The sequence below is a fragment of the Rhamphochromis sp. 'chilingali' genome (genome assembly GCF_963969265.1).
Source record: "Rhamphochromis sp. 'chilingali' genome assembly, chromosome: 1".
NCBI lineage: Eukaryota > Metazoa > Chordata > Actinopteri > Cichliformes > Cichlidae > Rhamphochromis > Rhamphochromis sp. 'chilingali'.
The window spans coordinates 71275044-71301811 of record NC_137929.1 but is presented as its reverse complement, the minus strand read 5'-3'; the positions used below and the strand labels follow the sequence as shown (position 1 = coordinate 71301811).

The 26768-nt window shown below is 41.6% G+C and overlaps 2 protein-coding genes across 2 annotated transcripts in view; one reads left to right on the top strand and one right to left on the bottom strand.

The window, feature by feature from the left end:
• LOC308396860 (alpha-2-macroglobulin-like) overlaps window positions 1-26768 on the bottom strand; it is a gene marked incomplete at its 3' end in the record, with an annotated part of 40650 nt that overhangs the window by 525 nt on the left and 13357 nt on the right. Inside the window, exons 6-25 of the mRNA XM_080882487.1 lie at window positions 17984-18047; window positions 17744-17889; window positions 17189-17338; window positions 13103-13246; window positions 12897-12996; window positions 12653-12800; window positions 12058-12283; window positions 11440-11566; window positions 9194-9315; window positions 9057-9108; window positions 8748-8831; window positions 6554-6730; window positions 6228-6303; window positions 5169-5325; window positions 4516-4590; window positions 1754-1916; window positions 1496-1683; window positions 784-996; window positions 167-288; window positions 1-56 (exon numbers count right to left, since the gene is read on the bottom strand). The exon at window positions 1-56 is cut by the window's left edge and continues 35 nt beyond it. Of these exons, the coding sequence (XP_080738613.1) occupies window positions 1-56; window positions 167-288; window positions 784-996; window positions 1496-1683; window positions 1754-1916; window positions 4516-4590; window positions 5169-5325; window positions 6228-6303; window positions 6554-6730; window positions 8748-8831; window positions 9057-9108; window positions 9194-9315; window positions 11440-11566; window positions 12058-12283; window positions 12653-12800; window positions 12897-12996; window positions 13103-13246; window positions 17189-17338; window positions 17744-17889; window positions 17984-18047 (2590 nt within the window). The remainder of the gene's footprint in view (window positions 57-166; window positions 289-783; window positions 997-1495; window positions 1684-1753; window positions 1917-4515; window positions 4591-5168; window positions 5326-6227; window positions 6304-6553; window positions 6731-8747; window positions 8832-9056; window positions 9109-9193; window positions 9316-11439; window positions 11567-12057; window positions 12284-12652; window positions 12801-12896; window positions 12997-13102; window positions 13247-17188; window positions 17339-17743; window positions 17890-17983; window positions 18048-26768) is intronic.
• On the top strand, window positions 19786-26457 carry LOC308396403 (uncharacterized protein). Its single transcript, XM_080881676.1, has 5 exons — window positions 19786-19825; window positions 22589-23626; window positions 23720-23875; window positions 25237-25326; window positions 25943-26457. The coding sequence occupies exons 2-5, from the start codon at window positions 22604-22606 to the stop codon at window positions 26261-26263; spliced, it is 1590 nt and encodes a 529-aa protein (XP_080737802.1). The 5' UTR covers window positions 19786-19825; window positions 22589-22603; the 3' UTR covers window positions 26264-26457.

Here is a 26768-nt window from a genome sequence, read left to right as displayed (position 1 = left end):
AGAGCATTTTGATGTCCAGGATCACCATGTTTGTAGTTTCCTCCTTTCCACTGTACCTGTGTTTGAACAGTGTGATTATACTGACCTGTGTGCACACTTGCTTTTCATCTACCAGCAGTTCCTCCACACGGGTAAAGAGCGCTCCTCTCACCTGTCACATACTTACAGTGATTGTATTTGCACAGTGAATTTGGGTCTAGCAGATTCACTGGTGTTGACCTCTAGATGGACTCTCACACTGAGAGTGGTGACATCAGCAGGTGTTGGGATGTTGTAGGTGGCAGAAATCTGGGAAACACACTTGGGTCACGTGTGGAACAGAACTAATCACACCTCAATGCACCCTGCTGTCACTGTTCTACACCATGACACATATTAGCACACATACTTTTATAGTCATACCTATATGTCTATATTCATCTTAATATGAGCATCTCTGTTATATCTACACTCATTTATACGAGTGCTTGATGTTTGTTGTATATTTGCTGCTATGACAACTCAGTTTCCCTGTGGGATTAATAGTTTCCCTGATTCTGATACAGACAGAAAGTTCATTTATTTTTGCTCAGTTCTCCAATTTAGTTTAAAATAGCATTGTACTCTCTACAGTTATTACTGCCAGGTCTAATGTCTTTATTGTGTATGACAATACATGTGCAAGATGAGCTTTATTACATGTGACAATGCTAATGCTCTCTGAAGTTGTATAAGGAAAAAGAAAAAGAAGAAACCCTTTCTCTGACATCAACCAGGAGCTTCTCACGTGATGCTGTCACTGACCTGCACTGAAGCACATGCAGTGCCCTTCACCTCCAGCCTGTATTTTCCTGACACGTCCTGCAGCGCCTCCTCCTGGTAGAGCAGTTTGTTGCCCTGATTTACATCAAACGTCAGCTGACTGCTGGGAGCCTGAACTGTCACTGTGCTCCAACCTTCAGCACTGAACACCAGAGTGGAGTAGAGAGCCAGAGCCTGAAGAGCCACCACCGTGTCCTACAGGATGGATTCATTGTGGTTAACACACACAGCATGTGTCTCCATATTTCATGGGCTTAAGTGGAATAGACATTAAGTTAAAACGGCCTGTGTCACTTTGAGACCCTCTCACAAAAGAGATCCTTAATCTCAAGTTTTCCAAAGTTCACTTCCTGGTTAAATAAACGTTAAACAGGTTAAAATATCTTTAACTGAGAATTATCAAAGTATAGAAATTACAGGTATAAACTCGCAGGTGATCTGTTATTTACAGGCTGTTACGTGTAGTTGGTGTACAGAAGTCTGAGGTAACATTGCTATTCTGTAAAAACAATGAATTTTTAGACTTAAATGTCATATTCTAACTAAAGAATAAAAACTTCTCTGCCTGGCTAAAACAAATCTGTTTTACATATCTGATAGAAAACTGAAAGCTTCAGTATTATTTCTTCTGTCCCTGGTTTTGTCTAAGACTGTACTCAAAGATGAGCTTCATGCTGTTCGGGTGGTGTCGTACCTGAGTGGAGGAGAAGCCTCCGTAATAGTTCTGCTGCCCAGTCAGCCACCTGATAATACCAGAGGCATATCCCAGATCCTCAGCAGTCGGGGAGGCACTGAGTTTGGCCAACAGCACATAAGAACTGATCTCCACTGACAGGGAGGCTGATGTTTCTGCTGCTGTCTGAGACCAGTAGAGGAAACCTCCTACAAACACAATAACAGTCACAGTGATGCTAATGAAGCCTGAATGATGTCCTGCTAAAGGATAACTCACCTTCCCTCACTGCAACTGTGTCTAAGTGCTGCAGAAGGTGAGCTCGGGTCTCCACGTCTCCTGCCAGAGTGAACACATAGGCCAGCAGAGCTGTAGTGTAGGTGTTGCTCAGGTCACTGAGAGACTCCTTGAGACAAGCCAGGCTCTGGATCATCACAGGATCCTTTAAAAGATCAAAACAAAGAACTTTAATGGACAAACAGAAACCTTCTTTCATTAAACCCAGTGTGAGAAGAATAGGAGGCAGAGTTCTTGATTCAGTCACTCAAAACATCAGCGTGATAATAGAAAACACAGCAATTAGAGGAAAGTACAGATCAAGCAAAGAGTGGAGCAATCTTCTAGTAGAATTTACAATATAAAGAACATATTGAAAAAACACTGTACAGGTTGGGTGGTGATACCAGTCCTTGCTGGTGAGAGTTCAGGTATGTGGATGACACCTGGGTGAAAATCAATTCTCAGGACGTTCCACAATTCACAGATCACATTAACTCGGTGGAACGACACATCAAATTCACCAGGGAGGATATGAAAAGTGTCAGGTTAGTCTTCTTAGACTGTGAGATTTCCATCAGTAATGGAGGACATTTAAAAGCTGATGTGTACCGTAAACCTAAGCTCCAGCCGATCCAGGAGAGAAGGACAACTGCTGCCTAAGTGAAAACCTGTAGTGATCCCGTATGTGTCAGGAGTATCAGAACAGCTGAGGCACATTTTTTTCTAAACACTGTGTCTCTGTGGCTTTTAAACCCCAAAACACGCTGCGCCAAAAACTGCTCCACCCCGACACAAACAGAGTAACATAGTGTACGCTGTTAAGTTCCAGGAGGATTGCCAGGATCTATACATCGGGGAAATCGAACCACCTCTGGCTAAGAGGATAGCACAACACAGAAGAGCCACCTCGTCAGGCCAGGACTCTGCAGTCTATTTACACCTACAGACCAGTGGACACTCTTTCAATGATGAGGATGTAACATCCTGGACAGGGAGGAACGCTGGTTTGAGTGTAGGGTCAAGGAGGCCATTTACGTGAAAAACGAGGAGGGGGCATAAGGGTACATCTGTCACCATCTTACAATGCTGTGATTGCAGCTATTCCCCAACTCTCTGTGAATGGTACTCATGGCCATTGATCAGTGGTCCTTGATCAGTGGGTTTTGGTCAGTGGTTGTTGATCAATGGTCATGAGAATTTACATAATTACGATTAAGGAACTGACCCCCCAGCCCACTGTTCCTTCCTGACTGCACTCCATGAGCATCTGGCAGCATAAATTAACCAGCTGTTAGTTGACGAGAGACACCCAGAATGGCTAACTGTAGGGCGGACAATCCTGAAGGGAACGGTCCCATCCAACTAGGCCAGACAGTCTTGAAGGGATCGGTCCCATCGGTCCCATCCAACTACTGACCAATAACCTGCCTCAGTACCACATGGAAGCTCCTGTCAGGCATCATAGTGGCTAAGATGAACAGACACATGTTCCTGTGCCCCACTCGTTGGCAAGAATACCAGAGGTGCAAAACACCAGCTACTTGTAACAATCAGCCGAGACTGCCTGGATTGATTACAAGAGGGTCTAGGACTTAATGCCCCACAGCTGAATCCTGGAATGCCTAGACCTGTACAAGATCAACAGGACTTTAAGAGCCTTCATCAAGAACTCAATGGGAATGTGGCATACAACACTAGAGGCCAACTTCAAGCCCATAGCACAATCACCATTTACCAAGGAGATGCTCTGTCCCTACGGATACTGACTACGGAATAAAGCAGTTGTCAGCCATCTCCTGTACGTGGATGACATCAAGCTGTATGCCAAGAGTGAACGAGACATCGATTCACTGATCCACACCACCAGGATATACAGCAACGGCATTGGAATATCGTTCGGACTGGAGAAGTGTAGTCGGATGGTAACAAAGAGTCAGAACTGAGGGAATCGAACTACTAGAAGGCAACATTGCAGACATAGAGGACAGCTACAAATACTCCAACAAGCAAATAGGAACCCCAAAGAGGCTGCTGGGAAAGCTGCAACCACCAAGTACCTGCAGAGGGTCAGGCAAATCCTGAGGAGTCAGCTGAATGTTAGAACAGGATCCGGCCTATCAAAACCTACACCCTGCCCGTCATCAGGTACCCTGCTGGAATAATAAGCTGGCAAAAGGAGGAGATAGAAGCCACTGACATCAAGACAAGAAAGTTCCTAACCATGCATGGAGGGTTTCACCCCAAGTCCAGCATGCTAAATGGAAGGAAGGAGGCCAGGGACTGGTGAGTGTCAGCACCACATTCCAAGATGAAACAACGAATATTCACGAGTACGAGGAAGATGGCCCCAACTGACCGCATGCTCAGTGAATACCTCAGGCAGCAGAAACTCAAGAAAGAGGAGGAAGGCGAGGAACCATCATGGAAGGACAGGCCCCTGCACAGTATGTTACCACCGGCAGATAGAGGAAGTAGATGATACCCAGAAATCCTACCAGTGGCTGGAAAAAGCTGGACTGAAAGACAGCACAGAGGCACTAATCATGGCAGCACAAGAACAAGCTCTGAGCACAAGATCCATAGAGGCTGGGGTCTATCACACCAGGCAAGACCCCAGGTGCAGGCTGTGTAAAGATGCTGAGACAATCCAGCACATACCAGCAGGGTGCTAGACTGCTGGTTAAACCTAACTCCATGGCTCAGCAGCTCAAACTCTACTCCTTTTTTTGTTGAATACCTTGATATTCTTTGACTCTACTCACATGTTGGGATGTATTCATTTCCAAGAAGGCAGCAGTAACGTACGCACTGAGAGTCACTTCATCAGATACACCACCCTGTCAACAGAAGACATCATAGACACTTTATCATCAGTGCACCAACATTCAGGGATATGAAGTCATGAAAATGATTTTCAGCTGCATGTGGTTTTAGTATCATCAATGTCTTCATGCATGTTCAAACATCCAGCTAAAGAGATGAACAGGAAGTTGATTTTGTTCATCTGGACATTGTATTTCCAGTGAGATGGATGTTTCTTCACCTCAGGTTTCCCCAACCTTATAAACAGTTTGTGTAGTCATCTACTAATCAGAAGGTTGGTGGTTTGATTCCCCGCTGCTCCAGCCTGCATGCCAAATATTTGTGGGCAATATACTAATCCCAAGTTGGTCTCTAGTGCATACTTTGTATTTAGTATAAATATGTGTGAATGCTACATAGAAAGCAGTGCTGCTGTGAATGGAACAAGATGTATGGAAATTATTTCTTGAATAAAATAATAGAATATACTGGTGTGAGCTATTACAGTATGTAGTACAGTGTTTTCCATGTATGCATGACATTATTAATAAAATTTGTTAAATCCACACTGGAGGCTGTTTCCACAGTCTAACAGCGAAGAACTGCAGGTTACCTTCATTCCGTTGTGGAAGAGTTTCCCAGACTTTTCAAAACAGCCATTTTCTTGTTGTTTATGTTGCAGCCAGGTCTTAGACTCTTCGATCTTTCTGGGATCAATAAAGATGAAAGACTGAGCTTTGGCAAAACTTCTTACCACAAACGCAGTCAGCCTGACAGAAAGAAAACAACACTTACACGTCTTACAACGATGGAAATGTTTGGCTGTGAGGTCACATTAAGAGAAAGAAATACTGATCATTTTGAAAATAAACTTGAAATTTCAAGGTTAAATTTGAAAATGTATTTTGAGACAAAAGCAGAAATGTGGATATCACAGTTATTTCAGGACAAACTGCCACGGTTGCTTTACCCTCTGAATTAGTGAAATCGTACTTCAGACTCAGTTTTAGTAACAAGGAAGGAACTGATGTCACTTGTAGCAATAAAAACAGCGTGGCAGTAAGTATAAGTACACTGAAAAGCAGAAAGTGGTGCAGAAAGCTGCATGTGGTTAGATTTGTATAAAAGGAAATGGCTGCTAATGTACAGATGCAAGGATACCGATGGTTCCACGCTCGTGAAATAAAGAGGATCTATGCTGTATCACAAGACCACTGATTTATTTCACTACATCTACTCAAGGCATTTTATACAGGGTATAGCAGTCGTTTGAAACAACAATCATTTCAACTGTTTTCTTAGATTTGAATTTGACTTTTTTCACAAAACAGTATTAAAACTTTATTATTGAAATAGTATTTAGACTTTTTCTTAAAGTAAAATAACTTTAAGCTTTAAAATTCGACTTTATTCTAATAATGATCAATAACATTTTTATGTGGCTCTAATGCTCCTTCCTACCTACTAAATTACACAGTATTAACCAAAAGGTATTGTTAATGTTGGCTTAGTCAAAGGATTAAATGGAGAATTATTTAAAGTATTAGAGGTAGACATGTTTATGTTATTAATGGGTAGTCAAACTTAAAGAAACGTCTTCTGTTTGGTGGGATATTTAAAAACCAGTGTAACCTCTCTGGTTTGTGACATGTTTGATCAGTGATGTTCTCACCAAGTGTTTCCTGGTCCTGTTCCAAATGTGGTGTAAGCACCGTCAGCACTTTTGTAGTTGAGCTGTCTTTGGTATCCTGTAACAACAGGGACACCATGATCGAGACATTGTTGCTATGGTGATGATTGGACTCCATTTGTTTATGGATCTGCATGTGTACATCGAGATTTGGGAAATTCAATGACTCTTGCTGACAGATGAGGAAAATTACACATTTGACCAAAAGCTGTGGCTAATGTTCTGCCTCCTGTCGGCTTGTTTCTTGAACCGTGTGTGTTGAAGTGATTCAAATGATTTCCTTCTTAGAGGAAACAATAAAAACTTGCCACTGGTGAGGAAGTTAGTAGCTTTTTCCATGATGGCTGCAGTGAGCTGCTGTGTGCCTTTCAGGTAGTGGAGGATGTAGATGTTGGGGGCCAGGAGAGCCATGTTCTGCTCCCCACATCCATACGGCATCTGCAGCAATCCATCCAGGTTCTTCAGAGCCCGGCCGAGGATGTCACCTGATCAAAAACATTGATTCACTAAAACTAACGTAAAACAACTTTGTATTATTGGGCAGAGATAACCTGAATACTTCAATATGCAATTTTAAATGATGATTTCATTTGCTGAGCGAAAAAACATCCAAACTGAAAATCGTAGATTGACTGAGATTAACCAAATATTTCTGGGAAGACTGAGTTTCATTTCACCAACCAGACCCAGGCCTGATTAAGGCCAGACCTGCTGGATCAAGAAATCACTCAAGTACAATCTGTTTGACAAAGGGAAGCAGGCTAAAAGACGTCCAGAAGAAACACGTCGTTGCCATGACCAAAAGAAATTCAAAAATAGGCGAGAAGTCTTGAGATCTATCAGTTTGGACAGGATTAAAAACAATTTCTACAGCTTTGGAGCGCCAGTGCACCATGTTGGAACCCATTATCCACCAACTGAGAAAACTAGAAAAGATGTGGCCGAAATTACTCCATAAGCACATCGACGACTCACCGAAAAAGTCAAGCGAATCCCAACAACACCCAGAACTGAAGGCCTTGCCTTCCTCTGTAAAGGTCAGAGTTTACGATTCAACAATACAAAGGAGACGGGGCAAAAACAGCATTCATGGACAAAACCACTGCTGACCAAAAAGAACACAAAAGCTTATCTCACATTTGCCAAAAAACATCTCCATGCGCCACAAGATATTTGGGAGAATATTTTATGGACTGAAGAGAAAACGTTTTGAGTTTTGTTGCATTTGGCTTAAAAGTGACGCATCATTTCATAGAAAGAACATCATACCAACTGTGTGATGCTCTGGGGCTGTGTGGCGTAGGTTTGCAGTGTTTTGTGTTGTTTCACTTTAAATTTGTTTAAAAGGAAAAAGCTGAAAATGTAAATAGTTAAAAGTTGAAATGTGATTCTGTATTTATTTATTTATTACATTTTATGTGGAGTGAATAAATAAAAGTATATTTATTGTAGCCCCTAGAGACAAAAAAGAGTACAAAGTCCAAAACACTTAAAAACTCAGAAACACGTAAAAACACAACAGAAGGGCTCCAGGATGCTGGGCGCAGTGTTGAGCTTTTGTTACCTACACAAGCCAGCAAGTACCAACAACCGGATTTGGTGTGTGGTAGTAACAGGTAAAAGAACATTTTTTTTAAATTATTTGAATATATATGAGTGCTTGTGTATAAATACACGAACAATACATATATGATTTCAATTGTGTAATTTAAGTGATCTAGGTAGCTCTGTTTTGAAGGTCAGTTAACGCTAGAAATGTGTTTTGGACTTTGTTCATTGTCTCTAGGGGCCACAAAGCACGCAATATATAAACATATAAATAAATCCGTGTTTTTTTTTTTCACATTAGTAATTTCTTTTGTGCATGATTTTATTTTGCTGTTGATAATAAATTAATTAAAGCAACAAAACAACCTGAAGAGCCGGTTGGGAGCTGAAAGTCCCGGCTCTTTTTAATGCGCCGAGCCGAAAGAGCCGGTTCTCCAACAAGAGAAAGAAATCCCATCACTATCTTGTAGCTGTGTCGTCTTAAATTGGTCATGTGATTTTGACGTGTCGGCGCATACGTCGACCCCAGAGGGTTAAGATGGAAAATGATCCAGGACACCAGAAAGTGGTCGAGTTAAAATCTGGACTTAAATCCTACTGACATGATTCTGCATGACCAGAACGATTGCGCTGGAAAACCCTCTGGTGTGACTGGGCCAAAACTCAGCGTTTCAAACAACACTTATGACTAAAGCTAGACTGCAGTTCTTCCTGCACAGAATGGCACAAACAGCCTTTTTGGGGTCCATTTCTGTTTCACACAAGGCCAGGAAGACGTGGGTCTATCTATAAATGAAATCATCTTTTAAAAGCTGAATACGGTTTTTACTTTTACTTGAACATGACGTCTCTTTTATTTTCTGTTGTTTTCGTAATTTGCCTTTTTAACAAAGCTTTAACCTGCCATATTTTTATTTGGCTGAATCAAAATTGAGATGAAATGATGAGGTTTACCCAGGACTGATACAGAAGTGCGGGCAGATCCTTCTATCACATTCTCAGGCAGCTGTATCTCTGCTTCCTCCGTCAGCGGGCTTCCTGTGTACAGACACAACAAACGTCCAATCAGGAAGTCACGACTACAACAGAGTTACTGTCCAAAGTCACCAGGTGGCCTGATCTTCAGCACATATCGTTACATTTTGTGAAAGTAAAAGATGAAAATTTGGCACATTTTATGTACACAGTGCACTCCACTGCTAACTTTGAGCATTTAGGTCATTTCTTTATTTAAACTTTGTAACTGATGGACATCACACTGACCTTTTGGACAAAGAAGCCAGTTGTACGTCTTTGTCGTCTCAGTTCCCTCGGCCTGAAGAAAAGTATCTTTAAAATGAGTAACAATTTAAATTTTATGAGTAAAAATGTTTTTCTCGTCTCGTATTTATGACACTGACCTTCACTATGAGAGATTTGGTGACCACGTCGATGCGACCTCTGTCTGGTACGCTCACAACCTCATTATCGCATGACACATGGGACGCTACGGCCTCAGCAGACACAGTCACATTCACAGCCCCTAAAAGCAGCAGCACAGGTCACCTTCTTCGTCTCTCCATTAAAATAAAGGTTACCGAGGTTATTTTACAGATTTTGTAGAAACTAGAAGGAAATGTGTTGGGACAAAAGGAGGCAGTTAACTGTGATTTAACTAGATCTAAAGCTAGATCTGTGGATTTAATGTTGGTTCTAAATCAAAGATAACGTCTAACTGAAAAATTTACTGCATCAGGTGTGAGAAACATGAGCTAGAAAATAAATAGTCCAAAATAATTTCAGGGTCCTGCTGGAGGCTGAGGTAATGTAAATCATAAAAAGTATCTCGTCAGAGACGATGCTTCTGACACTTTTAGGGCCACATACAATAATGTCAATTTGGCTGAATTTAGAAAACTGCAGGTCATCCTTAACACATGCCTGTAGCTAAATTCAATTTTATTTATACAGCGCTAAATCACAACAACATTCTTCTCGAGGTGCTTTATATTGTATTGTAGGCTGCCGGGGATTCCCATGATGCATTGAGTTTTTCCTTTCCAGTCACCTTTCTCACTCACTATGTATTAACAGACCTCTCTGCTTTGAATCATATCTGTTATTAACCTCTGTCTCTCTTCCACAGCATGTCTTTATCCTGTCTTCCTTCTCTCACCCCAACCGGTCGCAGCAGATGGCCCCGCCCCTCCCTGAGCCTGGTTCTGCCGGAGGTTTCTTCCTGTTAAAAGGGAGTTTTTCCTTCCCACTGTCGCCAAAGTGCTGCTCATAGGGGGTCATATGATTGTTGGGTTTTTCTCTGTATCTATGAAGCGCCTTGAGGCGACTTTTGTTGTGATTTGGCGCTATAGAAATAAAATTGAATTGAATTGAATTGTAAGGTAGACCCTACAATAATACATAATTTGTTGCGTCTGACTTCACTAACTGATTAAGATATAAATAATTTGGATGGCAATGAAACTGCAAGCAGTCTTTTGTATTATATATCATTATATATACTGTCCAAGGGAAGCATACATAATGGAAATAATTGATGAGAATTGAAAGGCAGGTTACAGAATGATTTATAATTAGTTAAGACAGCTGCATTGAGTAAACCATGAGGATGGAGGCAGCTTCTACTCTCAGAGTGGAAGGATAGAAGTGGGAAATCTAGGCCTTGTAGACCCAATAGCTGTGTCCCAATTCAGGGGCCACATCCTCCTGAGGCCACATTTGAAGGCCGATTACATCACAGCTACACGCTGAAGGCTGTCCAAATTCAAAGGCTGCTCCAAATGCGGCGAAAAATGTATCCTTCATTTCCCAAGATTTGAAGGATGGGTGGCCCAAACTATCCCAGAATTCATAGCGCATTCCAGTTTCCAACAATGGCGGCCGCTACTACGTTTTTTTTATATTATTCTTATTACTCTTTTTGGGTCACAAAATAAACTTTTAACATATTTTCAGGAGAGAATGTAGCTATGTAAACTTCAAATATCTGCTGGGTTTATCAAGATATCACATATTTGCAAAAGTGCTTCGATGTTTTCGGACCCACCTGCTCGATAGCTGACCGGGAGGTCAAGCCTCACTAGAGCCTGGTAAGAGATCACCGCTGTCTTTGGCTATAAGTCATTTAGATAACTTAAAACTGTTATTGTTTGGCTTTTTTCAGTGTTTTATTTGTTCCTGAGTAAATCGGTTTGGCTGAGATTAAAGTTACAGTTTTCACACAGCTGAATAAGCGTCAGACAGAAAACTGATTAATCAGAAACGTGAGATGGTCGAGAATTTACTCCAGTGTCCTGTTATATTTTAGATAGCAAGGAGAAGACAGCTGAGTTTATTAAACTCCACCGAGACGGCAGTGATGCGAATCTGAAGGCTAGACCGTCCAATTTCACAACCTGGCACTTCCGGTCTACCCGACCTTCTAAAGACCCGACCCACGTAGACCGCGAAGGCCGGGTCCTCTGAAGGATGCAGCCTAGGAATTGAGACACAGCTAATAATTCTTTCTGCCCCACTCCCAACACAGGGGTTTATAGTCTTGCTTTACCTCGATTTTCAACTGTGCTCGCTGGCACACAAACAGGATGTGTACTCAGCCTGCCACACAGCGGTTTCCTGGCAGTGTGGAGGACCAAAGCCTGATTCTCACCTAAGGCTGTTAGGATCATGGTCCACCTGAGGGTCTTGCGCTCGTTGGCACACAAACAGGATGTGTACAGATCACCAGAGAGAGGCGTGAGGGTGTAATCTGAGGACGGCCCAGGAGTGACAGTAACCTGTACGAGGAACACAGACATGGCTACATTTAAACCTGAGTTCAAATGTGAACACATTTTTAAGCATCTAAACAAATGCACAGGTTTGATGTTATGAACTCATGATCAAAGTAGACCTTCATTTTACTTGGATACTTTAATCACTCCCTTCCTAATCGTTTCCCTCCATCTGTTTTCTTACAGCCTCCACACTAAACTCTGTTCTACAAGGTGCATGAGCGCACAAAGAAAGCTAGAGGAGGGCTGGTAGTGTAAAGACATGTGATTGGGCAATCCTGGTGTCAGTGCTTGCAGGTGAGCTTGCAGGTGTTGGTGAGCAGGGGCCCTTCAAGAACGGCCTGCATCCTGCATGGTTATATTGCCAAAGAAAAGATATTTTCTATTGTATTTTAATAACTATGATATAAATTTTGCTTAGAAAGTCATGTTTTCAGTATGGCTTTCCTTGGCTATGAACAGACATGTATCTAAACACTTTAATCATTCATTACCATGATGCAGCTGGTCAGGTAGTTAAAGACAGTCGCCCTCAGTTCAAAGTGCTCCCCCCGGATGATGGAGTAGGGCATGGTGAGTTCAAGGAAGAAAGGTTGGAAGACTTTCATTTCTTTACGAGGAGCCAAACCAAAACCCTGAGAGGACAAACAGAAAGCCTCCGTCTCCCAGGTGGTGATGGTGTCTGGGACAGTCAGGGACACGCCCCTTTTTCCATCGTCTCTGAAGCAGCAGATACACACAAACATATTCTGTAACATAATCAAACATGTTTTTATGTCTGTAAATTACTTGTATAACAGTGTAGTTACATCCTGCAGTGTGAATGACTTGTATATGTTGCATTGACAAAGTAAAAGAGCTCCACGTTGCTGATGACAGTGAAATAATATATCCCACAAAACTTTAAATATGACAAAACATCAGCCTGAAGCATCAAAACATGCTCAAGAAAAAACTCACAATTATTCTATTTTCATCTTTTTCATGTGTGCAAAGACACAGCAGAAAGTTCACATGGGTTTCTAAATGTGATCGTATAAACTTTTTAAAATGGAATATGCACCAGATCTCTTCACAACAGATACTTACCCAACTTCCACCAGATCCCAGATCCACGTCTCAGGGAAGAAAGAGCGAGCTGTCTCTATTGGAGCAGCTTCAGGAGGAAGCTGCCCAGCAGATCCCACAACAGGACTACTTAGTTGAATAGAATATTGTCTAGACAGGGGAACCATACCTAAATAAAAAGAGAAAAATAATTACCAGTTTACTTTTTGGTGAATAAAAAGAAAATTTGTATCAAAAACACAACACAAACAAGTGAATGATTCACCGGAGGAGACAAGATAGCTATCACGGTAGACTTTTCCTTTGAACTTGAGGCATGAAGGCAATCGAAAAAGCAAGTTTGTCGCCATCTTCAGTCCGACTTTCTAGATATTTCAGCAGCACACAAAGATCAGCAAAAACTGGTGCAACAACAGAAACTATTGTATTTACGTTATGTTTGACGGACTCACAGGTATACATGTATGTTACCTGGAAAACTGCATAGGCGTCATTTTGCTCTTGACTGGGGTACGGCAAAACATATCTTTTTGGTCTCACATTAAGGCATTCTGTAGCATCATCAACCTCATACGGGATACCTGAGGATTTCTTGAGTGGGAGCAAGTCAAATATCTGAAAAGAAAAGTGCAGATCAGCAAAACCTCCAAACATTTATTGCCTGCCTGCCTGGTCACATTTGATCCACATGTGTTTTTTAACTCTTACATGTAAATATGAGTACAGATTAGGTTCAAATGAATTGCTAGATTATCTAAGAAGAATTCTGAAAAAAAAAAGATTAAGTCAGCAGTAAGTGTCCGCAGATATGAGGTGTTATAGTTGAAGTATCTGTTTACCAAATCTTACAGAAGTTCTACAATTTTACTATAAACACCACATCGTTCTTAGTGACTTATATGGTAAGTGTTCTCCATTTGAAGCTGTCTCTGTAGCTCCTTAAACTCACTAAGTCTCACTTTTTCCAGGTTTTGCTGTATGTTTAACATCAACAAATACTCGTGTATTTGAGCAGTTTTGATGCAAAGTTAAATTCTTCTCAAGTAAAGCAGACAGTGACTGGCAGGTGATACACTTGTTTGCATGGTTGAATTATTTGCTAAAAAAAAGTCATGATCCTGGATTTATCTCCATGCTGAAATATTAATTTGCTCAAAAGGAATTAATTTTATAAGATTAAAATATTGTTGTCTGCAACCACATGAGCAACAAGCATGGTACTTACTTCAAGGTTCAAGGTTCAAGGTTCTTTATTTGTCACATGCATAGTTATACAAGTATAACACACAGTGAAATGTGGCCTGACACGCTCCTCGACATGTGCAAAAAAATTTGGGGGGGGGGGGGTATAGAGGAAGAACATTATAAATATATATATATAGTACCGTAATTGTCGGGCTATAAGCCGCTACTTTTTGCACAAGCTTTGAACCCTGCGGCTTTTAGTCAGGTGCGGCTTTTCTATGGATTTTCCATGATTTTTGTCATATCATAAGACGATTTGTTTTGTTTGTTCCGCTGTTGTACGGCACTACGTTGCCTGGCGGAAGGATCGGGGTTCAAGAGTGGTATGTTAGTCACATGTCCGTCCGCCAGGCAACGTAGTGCCGTACGAAGTAGCGCGAAAAACAATCTTCAAAGTAGCGCTACGCATTCAGCGGGAGTCGTGGATGACGAGCGGCGATAAACTTGCGAAAAGCAAGTTATGCTCAACTCCACCGGTGGATTCTGACAGCGTGGAAAAGTGCGAAAACATCCACGATCACCAACGGATTTTGAAGGGCTGGACTGCTGCATGATGGAGAGGAGGACACCGCCACGGCCCTTCTGAGGGTGTTCGACTCCGACACTGACAACGAGGATTTCTTTGGTTTTGAAAGTGACAACGAAGGAGAGAAGCGGAGAGTGGATGACGAAGCCATCCTGAGCCTGTTCGTTTCCGACATTGGAGAAGAGGACTTTGGTGGTTTTAGAGCGCAGGAAGAAGAGAAAGATGGTGAATGACTGACTTTTCTTCTTGTTAAAGCCGTGTCACTGCACCTGAGCCTAAAAGGTAGGCCGAATCTATTTTCTGGTGTGCTGTAGGCTACTGTTATGTACTACATGTGCAAATATGTACCCATAACTTGTTTTTCAAAATATTAATAAAAGGGGTGTGTCTCCAAACAGCCATCTCTTTCCTGACAATTCCCTTTGTGCATATTCTCTTACATATGATAAGTCAACATTGAAACACCTGCGGCTTTTAGTCAGGTGCGGCTAATGTATGTACAAAACAGGATTTTCCCCTGATTTTAGCTTGTGCGGCTAATATTCAGGTGCGCTTTGTAGTCCGGGAAATACGGTATATACACTGGGTGAATGTGCAGTAGTAGCAGCAAGCAGGTGAATTCTGTACATTAATATGAATAGACATCTGACTATTTTACAGGATAGACAATATAAACATATTTAAAATTAAAGGAATTTGGAATGTACATTGTGCCTTGGTTTAGTGTCTGGAAGAGTCCTGTCTCAGTCAATTATAGATGATGTGAGAGGGCGGGTGTGTGTGTTTAAGGCACGGATGGCTTGGGGATAGAAGCTCCTCTTGAGTCTCTCTATCCTTGCCCGGAAGATGCGGAACCTTCTACCAGATTGCAGAAGTTGGAACAGTTTGTTGCCAGGATGGGACGGGTCCTTCAGTATCTGCGCTGCTCTAGTCCGGCATCTCCTGGTGTAGGTGTCCTGAAGCGGGGGGAGAGCAATCCTGCAGCAGCGTTCTGCTGTATGGATCACTCTCTGGAGAGCTTTTTGGTTCTTCACACAGCTGTTCCCAAACCACGATGTCATGTTCTGTGTGAGGATGCTCTCCACAGCGCCTCTATAGAAAATCCTGAGGATCTTTGGAGAGACCCTGAACTTCCTCAGTTGTCGAAGGTGATACAGGCGCTGCCTAGCCTTTTTGGTCTGGACCTGAATGTGGGCAGCCCATGTCAGGTCTGAGGAGATGTGGACACCAAGATACTTGAAGGACTGCACCCTCTCCACTGGAGCTCCATTGATGATAATGGGCTTGTAGTCTCTGTGCTGACTCCTTCTGAAGTCCACCACCAGCTCCTTGGTCTTGCTGACGTTCAGCTGGAGGTGGTTGTCCTGGCACCACGATGCCAGATTCTTCACTTCATCCATGTAGGCCGCCTCATCGTTGTTGGAGATGGCACCCAACACCACTGTGTCGTCAGCAAACTTCACAATGGTGTTGGAGCCATGGGTGGCCACACAGTCTGAAGTGTAGAGGGAGTAGAGCAGTGGCGAGAGGACACATCCCTGAGGTGCTCCTGTGTTGATGGTGATGCTGTTGGAGAAGCACCTGCCCACCCTCACCACCTGAGTTCTGCCAGTGAGGAAGTCCAACACCCATGCACACAGACTGCTGTTAAGTCCCAGATCCCTGAGCTTTGTGAACAGTCTGCAGGGCACTATTGTGTTAAACGCTGAACTGTAATCAACAAACAGCATTCGCACATAGTTACCCTGTTTCTTGTCCACGTGGCTGAGAGTGGTGTGTAGGACGTGGGCGATGGCATCCTCTGTGGATCTGTTGGATCTGTAGGCAAACTGCAGCGGATCTGTGGTGTCTGGGATGGAGGAGGAGATGATGTTCTTCAGCAGCCTCTCAAACACCTTCATTACTACTGAGGTCAGTGCAACTGGCCGGTAATCGTTCAGGGATGAGGGTTTGCTGTTCTTGGGCACAGGGATGATGGTGGATCTTTTGAAGCATGTGGGGACCACAGACTTCGCCAGGGACTCGTTGAAGATGTAAGTGAACACACCTGCTAGCTGGTCAGCACAGCAGCGCAGCAGACGGCCGGTGATGCCATCTGGCCCCGCCGCTTTCCTTGTGTTTACTCTCCTCAGTGCCGCTCGGACGTCATGCTCCGCGATGCTGGTCACCGGTCTCTCGCTGATGACGTCACTGTCCTCGGTAGCCAGGCGGTAGATAGCATTAGCCGCCTGGTTAACCTCGAAACGGGCGTAGAACCGATTCAGCTCGTTGGTGAATGCAGAGTCGGCGTTGATCGGCGCAGTGTCCCTGGCTTTGTAGTCCGTAATGGTGCGTAGTCCGTGCCACATACTCCGTGTGTCGCCCTGGTGGAAGCGGGACTCCACACGTTCCCGGTACCTGCGTTTGGCATCTCTCACCGCGCGCCGCACGCCGTATGAGGCCGCTTTGTAGGCGCTCATATCGCCAGTGGCGAGACCCGCGTTGTAGGAGGCGGTCCTGGCGTTTACTGCAGTGCGGATCGATCTGTCCATCCACGGTTACTTACTCGCTAGAAAGACTGTCATCACAGACACATGCATATGTAACCTTGTATTTTTTATACCAGTTTGCTTTAAGACAAACTCAGCATTTGACTGTTTAAAACAGTTCAATGTACGACTGCCCAAAGAATACTTATCAGGACACAAGTACCGGAGCGAAGGCCTGAGCTGCTGGTAACTCACGGCACTACGGGCTCTGGAAATAAGGGATGTGTCCACCTCACTGGTGTTAATATCAGCAGTTACCTTATCTGCATCCAGAGTCTTCCCAGGCTCCTTGATGAGAACGCTCTTGTCGATGGCGCTCACACCACACAGAGAACGTGGCAGGGCCGTCACCTGCATGTTGGTCTCTTCACCTGGGACGGCTGAAGACGGTGAAAACTCCACTGACACCTGACACACACAAAACACCCGTAGAAGTTTAGTGACTGTGATAACTCCCCACGCACTGCTGGCTAAATGAGCTGCTTCACTGTGGTGAGTGACAAATCATGAGTCCCATGTGATGGCTGTAGCCCACGTTGGACACTGTATGAACACTGTGTCAGTGTTAGATAGGTAGGACTTGCATCATCATTGAAAAAGTGCTTGTATAAATGGGAGTGAGCGGGTCATGAGGTCATATAAAGAAGCAATTTGAGTCCTCAGGTAGAGTAGAAACAGCTGTGCAACAACCAGTCCATTTACTGATGCTAGAAATCCTCAGGTGATTTAGCCAACTGGAGATGACTTTGATTTGAACGACATGGCATGACTGCAGACACCAAACACACAGCACACCTCTAGAATTACACTCACCTTGTTGCTGAAGCATTTGTCAGTAGAGAAGTCAGCACTGTGGGCAATTACATCCTCACTTGGCAGGACGGCATAAGCCACAACCTGGAACTCTGGAGCCATCTCAGGAGACACTCTGACTTTAAAGGACACCTGGCCCTCATTCACTGAAACACAGGTCCAAACATGCATCCACAGATCAACAAAACAGACCAACGTCAATGCTTGGCTGTGGCATTTGTGAAAATATGGAAATTTTACCTGATCTATCTTGCACTTCAACCTGTCTTTGTCCTTGCATGGTGACTGCTCCTCTGGACAACACCTGGAAGACAGAAATCATTTAAAAACAAGAATGAACTAGCACTGATATCTGTGGACATCACTACCAGTGAAAGGTTTTGACACACCTTCTCATTCAGTGTTTTTTTTTTTATTGTAATGCTTTCTACATTGTAGATGCACACTGAAGCAAAGAAAAATATATAAATAACTCTAAATATGTTTTATGTTTTAGAGTCATGAAAATATGGAAAAACCATAAAATAAGTATGTGTCCAAACTTTTGAACGTAAATTGGTGCAGTTTTGTGGCTGAAATTCTGATATCTTATGAATTTTAAAAGTTGCTTGTAGAAAATTGTCTTCAGACCTTAAAAGCATCGGAGCACCTTAAAAGCAAAGGAGTGAAATAACAGCTCTTAGTAATTAAACTGTTTAAAGATAAGTTACAGACCCAATTTTTATAGCTGTTCGAAGGGTTTCGAAAAGTATTTTTGTATTTTGGTATTTTGTCTTTACTCTGATTACAATGCTAAGTTAGCTTACTCCACCCATCTCCTAATAATACAGTTAAATTACAATTCAAAATACCCAAAAGGTCTTTTCTTAACATGCAGTTTGTCTCATATGTTTTTAAAAGATCCTGCGGGTGCCCACAACTTACACCAACATTATTATTTTTTTCTACTTTTTTAATTTTTAATTTCCTGTGATTATATGCTAAAAATCTGAACAATTTTATGTTGAGTCCTGGAAAAATGTTATTATAAAATGGTACATATCATTGCTTCTTTCTGCATGGTTATTTATTGAACATGCCAATCTTGTTTATTATCTTGACAAACTTGGGTGTGACCACTATCTGGTAATTGAACATTTGGAATTCTACACTGAAAAAAATGTTTTTTTGGCCCTGTAATTATTATTTCAATTAGCTATATAAATTTTACAAAAAATTACAAATTCAGTGCTATTACTTTAAAATAGCAGTTTTTCTTGTAGTGCATTACTTGAGGATTGTTTGTAATTATGTGTCCTCAGTTTTGTATGTAAATTGAATCATTCGATCCAAGTAATATTCACTAAACCAATTCATTGGCTTAATTAGTTGATATTTCCAAGTAAAATGTAATGGAGTGACATCAGTGAATATGGCCACCTTCTCTGCATTCGGAGCATGACGTCAAAGCCCCTCCCCACATTTGAGCGGTCTTTCTTCAGACATACCATGGTCCACATTTCGACGGTTGGCAGACTTGACGGAAACGGGAAGAAGTAGAACCATGAATGTAAGTTTTAAGCGGAACAAACTTTGTACGTTCCTGTTGGCTCACCTACTTAAGTCAGTTTCTCCGCACTGAAAGAAGCTGCGCTAGCAAATAGTGTATTTTCCTGCTAGACTTGCTGACTAACTTTCCTGGCAGGAGGTATGTCCAGAATTTCCCACAGCACTTTACAGCTTAGATGGCCACCTAAACAACACACGCCTGCTGCCTTAACTAACGTCTTTGTGAATAAAACGACCACGGTCCAGTTTAAAATAATTGCTGCACAGCTGCCATGAGGTGTATTTTGAAAAATAACAAAACAAAAAACGATATACGCACTCGATTTCACTCAAGTCTTCATATTGACCTGTTTTAAATTTGCCACCGAACTAACATATGTAAAAAAAATAATAATAATATCAGTGTGCATCCTTGAGTTAGTAGAAATTAGTTGAAAAGCATATAGATAACCTTTTTTCTTTTTTTTTTTCTTTTTTCTTTTTTTTTTTTTACAGAACATAGGACCTTCTGACTGCTAATTTGAACTCCACAAGGTAAGATCAAATTAGTAATGATTAGGTTTAACTTGTCACATAATTTGTCTGTTTAAGGTGCCACAACATGAGATGGATGTGTAAGATATGTAGCTTTGAGTCAGAGAAGAGGTTGGGATTGTTAAAACACTACAGACTAAAGCATGGAAATGGTGGTCGCAGCCAGTCAGTCCCTTGTCTTCACACTGATTGCCCTTGCTCGTTTAAAACATTTAATGCCCTTAAGACCCATTTGTCTCGACACCATGTGAAGCTGGTCACACAAAGTGGACCTCTTTCATTTACTTGTCTACTTTGCTGCTCTGTTTTTTTTAATTCAGAGAAGCAGTATTTTGAGCATCTTAACAACCACTTAAGGAAGTTTGAAGTAGTTGCATGTGTCTTCAAAGACTGCAACTTCAGTACAAATATTTATTCCACCTTTGCTACACATAGACACAGAAAACACCAGTCACACACCCTTGAGGATTTTAAAACTGAAGTATTAAAAAGCAAACCTAATGAACCCATGTTTGCTCAGGATGAGACCTATGTGGAAGAGAGCTTAGAGCTTTGGGATGGGGAACCACAGGAGTTGTCTCAAGATATAAAAGAGAAATTTGGCCATCTATTTTTAAAGTTAGAAAGCATGTTCAATGTCCCAAACAGATGCATTGATGAAATAGTAGATGAGCTTCAGTTTATATCCACCTCTGCATCTGGTCCACTTTTAAGAGATGTGGTGGTGTCCACCTTGAAAAGCCATAACTGTGATCTGGATCCAGCCATTATCTCAGATTTAGTGAAAAATCTTTGTGAAACACACCCTATAAGTACTGCCTTGGGGACAGGTGGCCCTTTCACAACTTATTACAAGAGAAGAGAATTTATGAAGAAGCATTTTTCAGTTGTTGAACCAGAAGAACACATACTTGATAAAAAAAAGGGCAAAACCTTCCAGTATGTCCCAATATTGCCCTCCTTGGTGCAGGTCCTAAGTAAGTCTTTTCAAGAAAACACATTTGAAGGTGAAAAAAAAACTGAAAATGACTTTAAGTACCAGACATTTCGTGATGGATCTCACTATCAAAACAACAAGTTTTTCTCTGTAGAGGAGAACAGAGTGAGTCTCATCCTGTACATTGATGACTTTGAGGTATGTAATCCTCTTGGGACATCTCGAAAAAAGCACAAAGTCACAGCTGTCTATTGGGTGTTGGGAAACATTCCGTTGCAATTACGTTCCACATTGACATCAATCTACCTTGCAATTCTGTGTAAGGCTGAAGACACCAAGCAGTTTGGATTCCAGCGAGTTTTAGAGCCACTGTTAACAGATATCCAAAGCTTGGAGAAAGATGGTCTTTTTGTTCCAGCGTTAGGGAAAGCCATTAAAGGGACTGTGGTCAGTGTGGTGGCAGATAATTTGGGGGCGCACTCTGTGGCAGGATTTGTCGAAAGCTTTGCAGGGTCATACATCTGCCGGTTTTGTGTTGGGGAGCGATCCAAGTTTCAGTCCAATGAAGTGAGATCTGGGTCTTTTCATCAAAGAACCAAAGATCAACATACACTGCATGTACAGACAGCTGTGTCTAGTCCAGATCACCCTCATTGTTATGGTGTAAAAAAACAGTGTGCATTGTCAGAAAAACTTGAGCATTTTCATGTTACATCTGGTTACCCTCCAGATGTTTTACATGATCTGCTGGAGGGTATTGTTCCAGTGGAACTGGCTTTGGCATTTGATAACTTGATCAAGAAAAAATATTTTTCTCTCATGGAACTGAATGATGCCATTTCCAATTTCCCATACAAGTGGAGTGATAAAACAAATCGCCCTCATCTCATTCCTGCTAACTTTTCGACTCGAAAATCAGTAGGGGGCAACGCACATGAAAATTGGTGCTTATTACGTCTTTTGCCTCTGATTATAGGTTTAAAAGTACCCCAACAAGAGCCTGTATGGCAGATGCTGATGACACTGAAAGACATTGTGGACCTTGTCATGTCTCGAGCCCATACTGAAGAAAGCATTTGCTATCTTGACAGCATCATTTCAGAACACCGAAGCAGATTCCTTGATGTTTTCCCCCAACATAAGCTCATTCCCAAGCACCATTTCCTTGAGCACTATCCTCAGCTCATTCGGGAATTTGGCCCCCTAGCTGCCCTCTGGACAATGAGATTCGAGGCCAAACACAGCTTTTTCAAGAAGGTGGTAAGACACACTGGTTGTTTCAGGAATATTTTGCTGTCTCTTGCAAATAAGCACCAGCTCATGGTTGCATATCATCAATCACATTCTGTCAAACCATCACTTGCGGTCACAAAAACAACAGAGGTCTCTTTAGATGTGCTTAAGGATGATCTAAAAGACCTGGTGAAATGCAGATTCCCTGCTGTTACAGCTGTGCATGTTGCCAATAATGTGTGCAGTTTAGGCACCAACTATGCAGTGGGAATGTTGTTGTGTTGTGGTTCCACTGCAGGACTGCCTGACTTTTCTGAAGTGTTACAGATAATGGTGATTTGTAACAAACTGACTTTTTTCGTGAGACAACAAAATACATGGTACAATGAACACCTGAGGAGTTATGAGCTGGAGAACACAGGGAGTGTGCAGTTACTTGAGCAAAGAGAGCTTAAAGATTTTTATCCTTTGGCTTCATACACCCTTGCAGGAAGACGCCTGACAACTTTAAAGCACCACATTTGCCTATCTTTTTGAAATGTGAGGAGAGAAGCTTGTGAATAAATGTCTGTATTTCTCTTCTGTTGTTGCAGCTTCTTCCTGTTGATATGGCACCCTCAGCGAAACTGCGGATAATTTTTGGGGAGGATGATGTCCACAAACTACTTTTACCTGCAGGCATCCCAAGCACACTTCAGGACCTCAATGATGTTCTTCGAGAGACATTTGATATTACAGGACCATTCACTGTTATGTACCAGGACATGGATTTCGATGGTCAGTTCTTCACTTTGACCTCGATTGAGGAAGTACAAGATAAAGCTAACCTCAAAGTAGTAAAAACTGAACCAGTAATCTTAAGTCTCACTACTGTGGACATGTCAGAAGTCGAATCTCCAGTTCCACTATCTACAGAAGCAAGCTCCTCCTCATCTGTATGCGACACAATCCTGTTGTCCTCCCCAGATGAGAGTGGACCATCCTACAGGTCTAAGCCATGGCCATTTAAGTTTGAAATACCAGACTTCTCTTATGATATAGACCTTGCACTGGAAGCAGGAAAGCAAGCTTATGAAAATGATGGCACACTTTTGAACAACCCAAGCGTAACTAGTAGCATTCTTGAGAAGCTTGCAGAGACTATATTTGGCTTCACAGCATATCCAACTGGTGTCCAGATTTTAGCTGTTGCTGAAGCCTTGGTAGCAAAATACCCATGCCTCAAAGAGCCAGGTTCTTTTAATGGCCTATATGGTTGGCAACAGAGGATAAAGTATAAAATGGGCAACTACAGGGCAAAGTTAAGAGGTCGCCAATTAGCCATTCCAGAGCTCGAGGTGAACACACTGAAGAGACGATGCTCCAGTGAAGAGGGTTCACTTAAAGGCTTTAAAAGGGCCAAAAAAGCTGAAGTCAACTATCTGCCACCACTGCCATTCGGTGAGACTGAGGAAACCTTAGAGATGGATAGACTAGATTTGCTGAAGGAAATGAAGAAGAAGAACAATGAGAGGGCAATTAATGAGAAAATGGAGAAGTCTTTCGCTATGAGAAGAAAAGAGGTTGTCAAGGATTGCCCCGCAATCCAAGACCTCTTAGAGAGGTGGCCTTCTCTGTTCTGTGAAAATCAGGTAAATCCAGTTCTTGTTCATGCAGCAACTAAGTGTATGTGAGATCTCATGAGTCATCTTTGACATGATTTTGTGTTTTATCTCTCATTTCAGATCAAAGAGGAGTTTAAGCGAATAACCACAATTCATCTGGAGCGAACGTTTTTGTCCAGATTGGACAGGTACACCACCAAACTCCTGGAGATATTTCGAAGGAAGGGCGGGACTGCAGGGACCAAAATAAAACCAATGTTGGACTCACTCAATAAGGTAAAATTTTAAATTATTTTAATTACATAATCTAATGGAAAAGATGAGGTCATACACACTGAGAATGTATCACTCTTATTTAAAGGACAAGTTGACAAGTTTGTTATTTTAAACTTAAAGCTTTGTTTTCAGATTGTTTATGATGAAATCGAACGATTTTGATTGAAATTTGGACACATGCTGCTGGCCGGAGCTTTTTTGGTTTCTGTGGTAGCACACCCCCACCTCCACAATGGCTTCATACAAAGACGTGAAACTCACCGAGTGGTCAGGGGTGTTCACTGATATGTTCACACACAAATCGTTGCAAAAATGCTTTCCAACAGGTGTTTTACCATTTGTTGTAAAACTGGACCTATTTTTTCAAACGCCTTACACCTGTACATTCTTCCGCCGAGAGCTTGAATAATAGAATGGAATAGTGGCGGACTAATACCGTACATCACAGCACATCTAATACAAGTCAATGGAGTTGGACAAAAACTACAATAAAAACCAGTTGGAAAGTATCTTTTGCAGCGATTTTTGTGTGAACATATCAGTGAACACTCCTGACCACTCGGTGAGTTTCACGTCTTTGTAAACGACAGTTTTATGCATTTTAGGAAGGATTGTTCCAGTGCACCTATGAAGCCATTGTGGAGGTGGGGATGTGCTACCACAGAAACCAAAAAAGCTCGGGCCAGCAGCATGTGTCCAAATTTCAATCAAAATCGTTCGATTTCATCATAAACTGAAAACAGGGCTTTAAGTGTAAAATACTGAACTTGTCCTTTATTCTGATCAGTGTCTGTGTTGGCTGAAACTGTTCTCCTGATCCTGACACTGTGGCCACAATTAACAATTTATGCACATGATTGTCTCTACAAGTGTATACAAACCTGTCATCTCTCCCTTAATATGCGCTCAAAAGCAGAGAAATTTACAGAATTTTCAAAGTGACCCTCTGAGTGCAGCGAGATCCCTTCCTGCTGCCCATAGACTCCAATACAATTATTTCCCAAAATATTACTCTTGTGTGTGGGAATTCCTGTCCTTGACTGGTTAATATTGTGATAGGAGGTACTGATATGTTGCAAAAAATTCATTTGCATGTCCAGTGATGAGGCAGAAAACTTTCCTCACTGGGCAGAGACAGTTTCTGGACCCACAGATTATGACATGCACTGGACTCTTGTCTTAACACACATCGTTGAGAAATTCATGTTAAGTTGTACACTTCACAACGTTAGAATGTAGCTGCAGGCTTACATTCTCCATGGGTAACTTTCTGTTTACATCTGTATGTGCTGTTATGTATGTATGTTACATATGTTATGTTGTGTATTTTCTGCAATAAATTTTCTTTTTGGGTTTAATAGCATCATGTCGATGGCAGAAGGGACATTATCATTCGTTGCTTAGTTGAGTATCTTGGAGAGAGTGGAGAGGAGCTGATCAAAGACCATCAGGTATCTGATGATCATAATGACTGTATTAAAATTGTCTAACCTTATAATCTGGTCTTCACTTGTGATGATATATTGAAGGTCAAAGATTCTCTACACTCGTGATGTTTTTTAAAAAAGACTCAAGATTAATATTTTCAATCAGGCTTTTAACTAATTTCTTAAATCTTTATGCTCTTACCCTTTATTTTTTAAATCATATTTAATCTTTATCTTATCTGCCTTAAACTTTAACTTGCCTTTTGTCTGGTTTTTTTCTGACTATTTAACGATCACTTATTAACTTTATTTTATGAGCAAAAGAGTATTTAATTTGATTATACCTTTATAACCTATTTTAATGATTTAATGGTTCTGGTCTACCAACACGCGTGCCGTCCCATGGACAGCTCCAGGCTGGATGGCCCCCAAAAGTGATTTTCTTTGTCTCAGGGTCAGCCTCTGTGAAGCACGTTCTGTAACTTTACGTATGAAAAGTGCCATATGAATATTGTTTGATTTGGGTATACTAAATTGGTTATACCTCTTTTTTATTTTTACATTTTTTTTTCTCTTAACCTTTTCTTTTACTTGGAATCTATTCTAGTTATTTCTAATTGTGGTTTGTTTGTTTTCACAGGAGGACGTCAGCCAAGAAGCATTGAAAGAGGACTGCAGTAATCACATGATGAAGATCATCGTAATCCATCCCAATGTGGCACAGGAAAACCAAGATCCTGTGAACGTGTCGGTCATCATTGAGGGGACAGAAATTCTGGAGGACTGCGGAAGTGTGACAAACGCTTGCCTCCTGCTCATGGGTGTCATCTATGCTGTCAACTTAAGTTACCCACTGAAACTGAAATATACGTTTGAGGTATTTCAGAAGCTGTTTCTTGAGCTTGACATCCTTAAAATGTCACCAAAGGTCCAGTCTCTCCACAAGAAACTTTTAGTGTGAGTGTTCCAGTGTTATTTGTGCTTTTGTCCAGCACAATTAATTTGTTTGCATTTTGTCTGTTTTCTGACAGTAATTTCAAATGTTGCTCAGTTTTATACAAGTTCTTTCTGTCCTGAACGTTCTGAGAATGTCTGCAAAGGTAGTGATTGCAACTGTTAATGGACAGAGTTGATGTATGTGTTCTGAAAGTTGATTAGAAGAAAGGGGACAGTGCACACTGAGTTTTTGAATAGCATGTTGTTGTTTTTTTGTATATGTGTATATGCTCTGTTTTGAAATTTGCGATCAAGAAGTTCTATGGCCATGTTTTTTTTGGTTATAATGTTATGTAGATATTTTAAATATATCTATGCCATTTCAACTGTGAAATAAAAGTGTCTCTTAAGCTGCAAATATTTGTTTTAGAAAATATTGATTTATTATTTAATAGAATAATAAGAATATTTATTCAATTCGATTAATATTAACTAGTACATTCATAATAAATATTACTTAATAATTACAT

Coding starts and splice junctions, on each gene's coding strand:
- LOC308396403 (XM_080881676.1), top strand. CDS start 22,604: ATGGCACCCTCAGCGAAACTGCGGATAATTTTTGGGGAGGATGATGTC. Junction 23,876..25,236: donor TGTTGGACTCACTCAATAAG/GTAAAATTTTAA, acceptor TGGGTTTAATAG/CATCATGTCGATGGCAGAAG. Junction 25,327..25,942: donor AGCTGATCAAAGACCATCAG/GTATCTGATGAT, acceptor TTGTTTTCACAG/GAGGACGTCAGCCAAGAAGC.